Source organism: Glycine soja, chromosome 18, assembly GCF_004193775.1.
Source record: "Glycine soja cultivar W05 chromosome 18, ASM419377v2, whole genome shotgun sequence".
Taxonomy (NCBI): domain Eukaryota; kingdom Viridiplantae; phylum Streptophyta; class Magnoliopsida; order Fabales; family Fabaceae; genus Glycine; species Glycine soja.
In genome coordinates, this window is record NC_041019.1 from 42,858,296 (window position 1) to 42,870,609 (window position 12,314).

General features: G+C 32.8%; 1 protein-coding gene across 1 annotated transcript; it reads left to right on the forward strand.

The window, feature by feature from the left end:
• The first annotated feature begins 7,755 nt into the window (after window positions 1–7,755).
• On the forward strand, window positions 7,756–11,937 carry LOC114394766. The gene is made up of 2 exons (XM_028356437.1): window positions 7,756–8,078; window positions 11,771–11,937. Exons 1-2 carry the CDS (start codon window positions 7,811–7,813, stop codon window positions 11,878–11,880), a joined length of 378 nt encoding a protein of 125 aa, XP_028212238.1. The 5' UTR covers window positions 7,756–7,810; the 3' UTR covers window positions 11,881–11,937.
• The last annotated feature ends 377 nt before the right edge of the window (window positions 11,938–12,314 follow it).

The following is a 12,314-nucleotide window of genomic DNA, read 5'->3' on the forward strand; positions in this document are numbered from 1 at the left end:
GAACGAAATTATAGATTGAAGAACGAAATTTTATTGCTAAAATGAAAAGTGACTAAAACAAAAAAGAGAGTAGCACTCTAAAACTAAAACGAAAAAGAGAGAGAGGAGAGGAGAGAGAGAAGAGAGCCTAAACTAGAACATTGGTGCTGTTATATAGTTTTTTAGCCCCAAAGCTTACAAATCTGTTTTAAATCCAAGCCCATGAATAAAATAAAATCTAGATAAGATAAGATCCAGATGAAATAATATCTAGATGAGATCAAATCTAAATAATATCTAGATAAGATAAGGTTTAGATAAGATAAAATTTGGTAGAATAAAATAGTCTGCCCTCTTCAAGTCCAAGCCCAATTCTGGATTCAAGCCCAATGCTTCATTAATTCCTGAAATTAGATTAAAAACATCAAATTAGCTGAATGAGCCCAAATAATAAAACTGCCTAATTAATTTGACAATTAAGACTAATCAGTAATTAAAATGGTGCAAAAATGGTTAAGAAATAGGAGAAAATAATGGCACATCACCACTATGCCTTTTTCATCCAATTTGTTTCTTAAAACTCATCATGTTCCAATAATACTTTTATTTTCTGACTTAGGAATAAGTGTCCAAAGATCATTTTTGGTGAATTGGTGGAGTTCTTCTTCCATTGCAATGATCCATTCATTATCCATCAGAGCTTCATCTATCATCTTAGGTTCAATTTTAGACACAAGTGCATAAGATGCAAGATCTTTGAATGATGATCTGGTTTTGACTCCTTCCTTCTGATCTCCAATGATATAATATTGTGGATTATAATGAAAAAACATCCAGTCCTTCATTTGAGGTTGTTGATCTGAAGATCCTTTAGTCTGAGAAAAAATTTCATCAGATTGTTTGACTTCATTTTTTTAGGTGCGACAGATAGACCAATCTGCATATCTATGAAATCATCCTTAAGTTTGATAGCTTTCTATCAGACACTATTCCATCATTGAATTTAACATGAATGGGTACTTTTACAACTAAAGTCCTCGTATTGACAACTTTGTAGGCTTTAGATGTATCATACTACCCTAGGAAGATTCCTTTATCCACCTTTGAATTAAACTTAGCAAGTTGATCTTTGGTGTTCATGATAAAACACTCACATCCAAATGGATTAAAGTAAGAAATGTTCAGTCTTCTTCCTCTCCATAGTTCATATGGAGTCCTTTTTATCAAAGTTCTTATCAATATTCTATTTTGAACATAACATGCTATATTTATTGTTTCTGCCCAGAAGTGCTAAGGAAGTGAGTTTTCACAGAGCATGGTCCTTGCCATTTCTTGAAGAGTTCTATTTTTCCTTTCAACTATCCTATTTTGTTGAGGAGTTATCGGTGTAGAGAAGTTGGAAAATACTATTTTTTTTTCACAAAATGATTTGAGCTCAACATTCTCAAATTCAGTCCCAAGGTCACTTCTGATAGAAAAGATACAAAAACCTTTTCTCATTTGGAACTCTTCTACAAAATACATCAAAGACCTTAAAAGACTCATGTTCATGTGAAAGAAAGTATACCCATGTATATCTAGAATAGTCATCAACTATGACAAAGCCATATTTCTTCCCTCCCAAACTCAATGTTCTAGTTGGTCCAAACAGATCCATGTGCAACAATTGTAATGATCTAGAAGTGGAAACAACATCTTTAGATTTAAAAGAGGTTTTGATATGTTCTTGTTGACATGCTTTATAGAGTAGATGGGTTTTCCAAAATATCTCAGGCAACCTTTTCACTAAATCATTTTTAGATAATTTTGAAATATGTTTCAAATTGACATGCCTAATTTTTTTGTTCCAAATCCATCTCTCATCTTTTCTAGAAAGCATACACGTTACATTCGATTAACATAGACCTATCAGATCAATCTCACACATATTGTTGTGTTGTTTGGCGTTGAAGAAGGAATTGTCATCTTCAGTCTTGACTGTACATTGGTCTTTGTTGAAGAATGCATTATAACCACTATCGCAAAATTGACTTATGCTCAGTAAGTTATATTTTAGACCTTCAACATATAAGACGATGTCTATGGAGGCTAAACAAGGAATACCAATTTTACATATACCAGTAATCTTTCTATTACCCATGCCTCCAAAGGCAATTGTTCCTCCTTCAATTGACTTTAGGTCGAAGAACATAGACCATTCCCTCATCATGTGTCGTGAACATCCACTGCCCAGGTACCGGCTTAAACCCTAGCCTTTTCCTACCAAAGATATCTACAACAAGAACAATCTAAGATTTTTGGTACCTGAATTATGAGCATTAGTACCTTTAGACATTTGTTTCTTCTCATGGAGGCATCTGAACTTAGAATGTCTAGACTTATAACAGAAGTCACATTTGTTTGAGATAGATTATGACTTAGAAGATAACACTCATTTTTCTAGTCCTAGACCAAAATTCTCATGGGGATGTTGATGGAATTTTAAAGCATGGTTAAAGTGTTAAAGCTTTCCAAAAATTTCCCAAAGTCTTTTGTAAGACAACTGATCTTTTCTCTTAGTTTTTCAACTGTAGAGGATTTGTCAGTCTTACTGGCCCGACTTAGACTCTCTTCCAAAGTCTGGAATTTATTTTTAGATCTTTATTTGATTTCTTCAACTCAGTGTTTTCACAAACATATATTTTGTAATTTTCTTTATACTTATTGCATTGACAAGAAATCAAATGGCTATTCTGAAGAAGAACATCATAGGGCATATCTTTTTCATCGTCTGATGAAGACCAAGAAGAAGTATCAAATTGAAAGCATGTTTTTACCTTAACTTTTTTGTTTGTATCTACAATCAGGACAGATGTTAGCTTGCTCATCGTCTGAACTGCTACTTTTCTTGTTCCCAGAGTGTGTTTTTCTTTTTAGTTGAGGACATTTCATCTTCATATGTCTAGGCCTTTTACATTCAAAACAAATGATCTCGTTACTCTCTTCCTTGTGTTTCTTTTTGAATCTTGTAGCTTTTCATCTAAAGGAGTACTGGAACTTTCCTTTCTTATTCATTATTTGTTTGAAATTTCTAAACGTAAGAGCCACTTCATTGTTCATAGATCCCTTAGAACTATTATCTGAGCCATTAGACTCAGCCATCTTCACTTTTAGTGCTTTAGACGAGCTTTTGCTTTCTTCCCATCTAGATATGGTTTCTCCAGTTTTGAGGGCATTGGAATTTCTTTTAGACAAATAGTCTTTCTTCTGAAGGTGAACTTCATGAACTCTTAGAATACCTAACAATTCATCCCATGCTAAAGTTGGTTTCTCCAGTTTTAAGGTTTCTACCTTCTTGAATGGTTGTTGTTTTTAGTTCCCACACCTTAGGAAAGTTATCTATGATCTTTAGGTTAATCTAAGCCTTGTGAAGGTGTGCCCTAACAATAGACAAATCTCTTTGGCTATCTTTAATCTGTATATCTTGTTGTATTCATTTGTGGATAGAGCATATGTCAGTGTATAATGAGCTTTTGTGTTTAGCTCCGTTATAGTCATGTTTGCATTTGTCCATTTTGCTTCAGGACTGGTGATGGGTATCTCACCATTTTTAATGATCAACCAGAGCCTGTAGTGGTTGGACTTGATGTACATCTCCATTTTGTTTTTCTAGTATGGATAGTCCTCTCCTATGAAGCCTGGTGGCCTTGTAAAGGATGCTCCCTCCATAATTAACTGATCGTTGTTGTTATTATCTGCCATCAGGATCTTTTCCTCTAGACATTATTGAGTGCTCAACCCTTAGAGGCTGAGCTCTGATACCAAACTGTAAAGACAAATATCACAAGAATGGGGGTTGAATTGTGATTTAAGAAATTTTTAAAGCCTTTTCGCAATAGAAAAAAGTTTTCTTCTGAAAGGAAAAACTTTTTCAAACACATAACAAATTTTCAAAAACTTAGTCAAATGATGAAAAATAATTTTGACAAATAAAAGATATTTTCATATTTCTAAAAGAAAATTCAAACCCTAGGTCAATTAAAGCAGAAAAAAAAAAGCAAATAAGATTAGACGCAGGCAATTATACTACTTCGTCTCTTCCATTGCGACTACGTTTATTTCTTAGCAAACCACCAAATTCAACTAACTTCACAAGTTACAAGTATTATGTCACAAGCATTTTTATCTCTACAAGTGAAGCTCTACCCCAAGCTTGATTAACATTTGGTATTATTTGTCTATACCAAGTCACTATTGGCTCTAAACTAATCTAAAGAGATTTTTTGGTTGTGTTTGCATAATGTTTAAATCTATAATTGTCTTAAAGATGGATTCACAATCAACACTTAGTCTTTTCTCTCAATATGTTCAAGATGTTTTGAGAGTTTTTTCTAACTTTACAAGAATACACAAAATGCTTTTTATAGAAAGAATAATGGATGTTTTTGCACAAAGTTGTTCATATCTTCAAAGGTATATATATATTGGCTTCATCTTCAAGTGTCCATTGTCTCACAACAGGTAAAATTCTTCACTTATTCTTCGTCTGATGAATGTGGTTGTTGGAGCATTTATTGCTTGCATTAAATGCACATCCTTTCTTAATCTAGAGAGTCCACTCTTTGTTATTGGCATGTCAAACACTACAACCAGACATCACTTCCTTTTTGTTAGAGCAGGTTTGTGTAGTAGAGCTCTTCTTTTGATGGCGATTGAGGAATTTCAGATCTTGACTTAATCTATTTTCATAAGATTTGACAAATCCAAGGAGAATATTTCTGCAAAACAAATCTCAGACACAAAATGTTAAATAAAGTCTTAAATATCATCTTTAATGTCGTATCAGACCATGCTTCTATATGGCTATCATCTAAAACATTAGACAGATTTTACAAGGCATGTTTTGATAATGCATAAGACTCAGCTTTTAACCTTTGTATTTTTTTTACATCTAATCAAAATATTTAAAGGTCTTGATTCATCTTAAGACACAAATGTCTTTTGACTTAACAAATTTTACTTGGGAGTGTGATTTTGACATTTTAAATTTTTGATAACCTAGAAGGATAATCCATCCATAAACCCAGATTTGACTATATTTTGATGTGAGTTTTCATGATATATTCATGCATTTTGATATATTTTATTTGACAAAACTCATGGTTTGGTGTAAGTTTGTGAAAATCAAGTGCTTAAGAGGTTTCATGTGAAAAATAGCTAAATATCATGAATTTTTTGAGTTAATAGGAAGACCACGACCACAATAATTTTGTATAACCACGATAATTTTATACGCGTACAATAATTTTGTATGTCCTTAGTCTGCTTGCATCACCTATCACTTAAAGATTGCAAGGATCACCTGCTAGATTTAAATCCTAATTGATAATATTCATTAATCAGGGAAAGATAGAAGAAAAACCTTCACAACATACTACAAATATGGACTAAGACCTCTCTTTTGGTGTCTTTTGTTCTATTTACGTTCTTGAGTGTTCTGAGAGAGAAGAGGGTTGTGTTGGAGTCTTTTAGCTGTGGAGGAGAGTAGAGATCACTATTTGGACGAATTCTGGTCAAGTCTCCTTCTCTTTTGGTATGTCTGTGTTCTTTATTGGGATTTCTAGTTTTTCCATAACCATAAATGATTAGTTTCCCTAATATGGGATTGTGATGTAGCCATACTCTTGTACCTATTTTCTTATTTTAATGAAACCCTCAATGTTTTCCAGTCAATTAAATCCCTTCAATATTCTTTATTGTTAATTTGGAACTGATCACTTCAAATCTTAATCTATTGCATGACGGTGATCATCTATATGTAATTGATTAACCTAGGAAGAGATTATTTCTACATAACTTCCATTGTCAAACTGGTCATGAGAAATTCCAGTAAATTAATTAATTGATCCCCTTATTTTGAACTTAATTATTTGACCTAATATGATATTTCTATGTCAATTGAGTAATGATTAGGGCAAATAGCGTTATTAAGCCAGGACCAAAGGTTAATAATTGAATTTGGGAATACCAACAATTGACAATATTTATAGTTTTGTTAGAATTAGAATTGGGAGAAATTTGGGTAAGTGTGAAATCACAATCCTAAGTTGCTTATTATAAATGTTTTCACACCAACTCTTCTATCTTTGATTCTTATTTACTAAATTAAGCTATTGACCAAAATTATCTTTAACCTTAATTACTTAGTTTTACAAAATTAATTGTTTGGAAATACAAACTGGTCCTTTGCGTCTGATATCCGGACTTTTAATCCACTGTTACTATTGCGTAGGGTACATTTGCCCTAGTGCTAACATATTTTTACGCATCACGTGACCTTTCATTTCAGATTTGTCTTTCCTTTCACTTTCAAGTTTCTTTTGAAGTTCGAAAATATTTGACCGACAATGAAGTTGTGTGCACCTTCAACTTTCATTCTTGTTCTTCTTCACGAACCTTCCGTCTTCAGCTCGACATTCTTACTCCTTTTCATTGCAATTTTTTGTCTTGCATTCTTCATCTCTTCATTGCAAATCTTTGGCTTACATTGTTCTTCTTCTTTACAAAAAAATTTGATCCTTTTTTTATATAAAAAATTCATTTTCATGAAACCAGTCTAACCATTTTGTCGCAACCAAGGTTACAACGGGAAAATTAGAGGAGTCGCCACTAAAATTTATTAAGGAAAATTACGGAAACCATTTAAAAGAAAATGGTCTTTGAAACCAAACTTTGAGTTCGGGAGTCGATTACGATTAGGGAAGGAATCAGCACCCTACGGCATCCGTCCTAAGACGGTTACCTCTAATTAAATGTGCAAATTTGAATAACTTTTAAAAAAAATTATTTTACCCCTCATAACATTTTATTTATTGTTACTAGTATTTTTAAACATGATATTTTTTTATCATTACAAAGAAAATTCTTATTATGAAAAAAAAGGTTAACATTGTAATTTTTATCTTTTCAATTTTTTTTAGGTCGACAGGAGTGATTTCCTCCGGTAGTTATTATGAAGAATTAGACTTACGTAGTTCTTTGGTAGAAAATATTTGTGTGTTTTAATCATTTTTATCTTTTCTATTTTTTTATTTTAAAAGCTTGATAATAATCAAATTGAAAGTACTTCGAAAGTGATTACCGTTAACTTTTACATAGCCTTCGCAATAATCAAATTAGAAGTGCATCCAAAGCTATTATTTCGAAAACTTCTTTTTATATTTTAAATTTTTAACTCTTTTTTTCAATTTCAAAGTTTAATAGATTTTTGTGATAACCAAATCGAAAGTACATTCAAGGTGATCATTGTTAACCTTTTATTTATAGATTTCACAATAACAAGATTAAAAGTGTATCCAAACTAAACTTTTTTCTTATATAATTAAGTAATTGAAAAAGACATGTCTTGATTTTTATTATAATTTCAATTTTGTTTGTCATTATTTTTCGTTTAAGAAACTTGGTTTTTATTCACTTTTAAATATTTTGCTTCACTACATTTTATTGTGATAAGATGGCTATTATTCTTTTGATTTGCTAAGGAATATAAACTACATATACAAACCGTTTTCATCACTTGTAGAAAAGAAAAAAAAAAGGAAGAAAAGAGATCTTATAATGATTCAGATTTTTTATTATTTATTTTATTCTTTAAAAACTTTACCGTTATTAACAAAAACGGAATTAATTACGTTAACTTGTTCTCAAATGAAAATGGATCAAGCCCAAATGACACTTCAGAGGTAAATAATAAAAACAAAATTAAATGAAAAAACAATACAGTAAAAGCAAGGAACGTTAAAATCAACAAAAGAGGGGAGGGTTCACTGTGCTGTAAGTGGCGACGGAGAGGATGAAAGAAAGGATTCCCTGTGCACACCACACGGTGGCGTCGCCGCAACCTACTGATGACCCGACGATGGGTTTCTTTGACACAGTGGTTTCACGTGTTGGTGGCAACGGGTTCTGGTTTGAGGGTTTGACGGTGGTGAGTGGCGGAGTTGTGACGTGTGCGAAGGGGAACAAGAAAAGGGGAAGAAAGCATGCGTCGTCGCCGCCAGGGGCCGTTTCCGACGGTGTCACACGGTTCAACACAGCGACGAAGGTTTCACATGCTAATGGTGAGAATTGAAAGATGTTACAGAGGTTATTAGGATTATTTACTTGTCTGTGTTGAAGCTGAATTCTAGTAGACACCCACTCCCTCGTACTGATCTGGTGCAGCTCATTTTCAATCTAATGTTTTATTTCTCTCCTAAACTCTCAATCTCTTAATTTCAATCTAATGTTTTCCCGTTTCCTTCTCGTTTTTTTTTCCCGACCCTTTCTATGATTGAGTTTGCTTGATTTATAGACACACTGGTTGAATTGCTTTGTTGGTAAAGTTTCCCCTTTCTCTCTTAAACTCTCAATCTCTTAATCTCTTCATCTCTTCATCTCTCATCGTCCTTACACTACACTTAACAATTCATAGTCTAGACTTAAAAATTCTTTGTGTTCACTTTTCGCACATTGTGGCTTCCAACACAAGTCTATTCATTATATCTTAATTCTCAGGATACCTCACAAAATTCTAAACTACAACACACCATCTCAATGGAATAATACTTATTAACACTATAAGGTAATGTCTATACTCTTAATACTATATTACACATCAGGATACTCCAAATCTTTCATTCCCTTTTTTTCTACTCAATCCCTACTTTATATTATTCTTCAATTTTATATCTTACCCAACATCAGGCAGTTTCAATTCTTCTTATGTCTCTCCTCTCTACTCAACTCCAGACTGCCACTCAAAACTTTCTGAACCTTATTCTTAAACTTCCTCAAGGATACGAACACACACCCCAGATTTGAAAACAAGAAGGGTCAACACATATTAGACATTGCTGCATAGAATTTAATGTTAGGAGGGAAAATCATCTAGATGGAGTCTTGAGTGCACATCTCACAACTCTATCCAGATTTTCTTTCTTCCTTAATAACTTTTTCCTTGTGCGAATGCAAGTAAAATAAAAGAAACAACCCTTCCCCATGGATCAATGATTCACAAATAACATATCCACAGGGATCAAACGACTCACACAAGAATTGAAGACGACTTACTCATCATCCCAGTAACTACTCAAATAGGTTCAAACAATTTTCTCTCCTTAGGTTTATAGGGACACGAAGGAATCCATAACACCACCTGATTCGAAAAGAGACATCATTAGTAAGTTACTGATTCATGCCCATTTAATGATGCTCATGATGACTAAGCCACTTCATTCACAAGAATAGTAGGTGTAACACCTCATTTTTTTGTAAAATAAAAAAAAGTTTTATTTAAAAATTAATAGAGCTTTTAGAAATTCAATAAATGAGAGGAAATAGTATTTGCTAATTAAAATAAGGGTTTCATGGTATTAGAAAATAAATGGATGTTTTAATTGATTATTTATTTAATGAAAGAGTAAAATAGAGTTTCTTTTTATAAAATAATAAAATAAAGAAAAATAGAGTAAATAATAGGCTTAAAGTACACTAGTTATAAATATAGACATATTAGGTCAGTTTTTACATTTACGATATCTTTTTACGCTTTCTCTTCCTCCTAACTTCGTTCTCCCTTATTTCTCTCTCAAAACCCTCTCTTTTTCCCGCATACACCTAAACCTATTCTAGTCAAACTACAATTCCGAACTCATTAACCATTGGATTGTCCTGAAATTTGGACACCACCTTCGCAACTCATTTTCGCACATTTTCGCACAAAGACAGTGAAATTGAGGCTTCAATCCTTTTTCCTTATCTCTAACGCTTGGAAACCCTGGCAGAACAACCAGAGAAAAAGTTTGAGGAATCTTAGGAAACCACTAGAGATGCATCTATCATTGCCGAACTACACATGTGAGTCCGCTTAGAGGTAAGGGATGAGTTATTCATAGTTGGGGAGCAGTGAGAACATTGGTAGGAATCCTTAGAAGATCAATTAGGATGGGTTTTGGGATGTTTATGCAATTTTGATTCTATATTTACAATTATAACTATGAATTATGTGTTTAATGAACCAATTGATGTCCCGATGCGAAATTGTTGTAAAATTGATGTGTTCTTGTGTTAAATGTAAACCAAAATCGTACGTGAATTTTTATGTCCTATACCACTGCACTTTTGATATTTGACACCACGTACTTCAATTGCACGTTATTAAAGAACGTGAATTGTATTCTTAATAATCTTTTCTTTAGTTGTTTATTTTATACAAATTATTGTCTTTGTCCTGTATCTTCCCACAATGATAATCAACATGTTATATATACATTGTAATAATAAAAGTAATAAAATAATAAATTAAAGAGAGTTGCAAAGTTAATGCTTAGTATTAATTTCTTTGATACAATTTTAATTTCATTATTGCAGAAACTTTTTTAAATTAAAAATAATATAGTTCAATTTAATATATATATATATATATATATATATATATATATATGTTTTGTGCCATGCAAATATTACTACTGTGTGATATGTATATGATTCATGAGGCATGATAAATTGTTATATTGGGATTATGAAACTGTGATTAAGATTTTGTGTAAGTGATAAATTGAGAATGTGTTGAATTGTAAGATAGATGTGTATTGAGATTTTGTACGCATTGAGTTGTGAGCTATGAATTATACAATCACAACATTGTAATACCCTTTAAGGGAGACAAGTTAATGTAGGACGAGTATTGTGATGGAATCCACTTTGGGAACCCGACGAGTTGAATTACTTTGAGGCGTGACGAGTTAAAATGATTTTGAAAAAAATTGAGTAGTTATGTGTATTGCATAGTTCATAGGTAAAGTTAGTGTTTCTACCATGTATATATTAATATTGTGTGATGTGTGTATGATTCATGAGGTGTGATAACTTGTTGTTTTGGGATTATAACATTGTGATTGAGATTTAGTGTATATGATAAATTGAATATGTGTTGAATTGTAAGATACATGTGTATTGAGATATTATATGCACTGAATTGTGAGCTAAGAACCTTACAATGACACGACTATAAGACCCTTTAAGGGCGACGAGTTAATGCGCGATGAGTATTGTAATGGGATGCATTATGGGAACCTGACGAGTTTAATCACTTCGAGGTGCGACGAGTTAAAATTATTTTTAGAACAATTGAAGAGTTGTGTGTTTTGTATAATTCATAGATAGAGTTTGCATGTTAAAATTTTTTATGGGTTGGACCTATATCAGGAGGTAGAGGCCTTAACGAACTCTTCGGAGTCTACGCCTTGGGAGTAAATACACTCGATTTGAGTGATCTTGTATCGATCCCACATGGTTGGAGCAATCTTATAAAATAGCGTGACCCTGACTGGTCTCCCTATGATTTTACTTAATGAGAGTGACCTGACTTACCAGTGTGTGGTCTGTCTTGTCATGTACTCCTAGGCGCCCGACGAGGCTTTTCATTGACATGGTACCACATTGCATATAAGATTAAGTCTTAGTGTATCTGTTGCACAATGCTTGTGTAATGATCATTGTAACTTGTTATGTGATGATGGGTAATGAATTGTGTGAGTGTGAGATGTTGTGTTGTACTTGAGATGTGTTGTTCTGAACATGTGATTAATGTGAAGGTGTGCAATGTTATTTTGTGATCAAATCCTTGGGACAAGCAATGTTACGCAATGAGTGGTAAAATGATGTAAATTGTGCTAAGTTGAGCTTGTTATACTTATATATGTGTGATTTTGTTTATCTCTACTTGTTTAGGAATGTGATAACTCACTCCTTGTGTGTTATTTGTGTTTAGATCTTGTGATGATTCCTTCCTTGTGTTCGTGGGAGCAGATGGTCAAGTGGATTGTTTTAAGGAACCTCGTGCTGGAGGACGCCGGGACACAATGCTCTGATAGGATGTGACATTGGAGTATGGGTTTCTATTTTAATTGCATGATGTTCCGAACATGTTATTTTACTTTATTTTATTTTGCTGCTTAACTTGAGTTCTTTTGTAAACTTGAAAGGCCTTGTTTTGAGCCAAAAATCTTTTCATACCCTTAATTGATAATTTTTTAATTTGATGATTAACACAAATGTGAAACTTTTACCCACATGAACTCCTTTATGTTTATTGAATAAAATCATTTTATGTAATTCCGTATTAGCATGTATTTTATTATATAAATATGTATATCGGGTAGAGGGTGTCACAATAGGCTACTCAAAAGTAGGCTATTGAAATGTTGTTTAGATGACTCGTGTTCACAAGACAAATATCAATAGGGAAGACCTCAATTTATCATACAATTTGAGAAGGGAAACAACTTACAAAAAAAATCTCTAACAAGAGATTT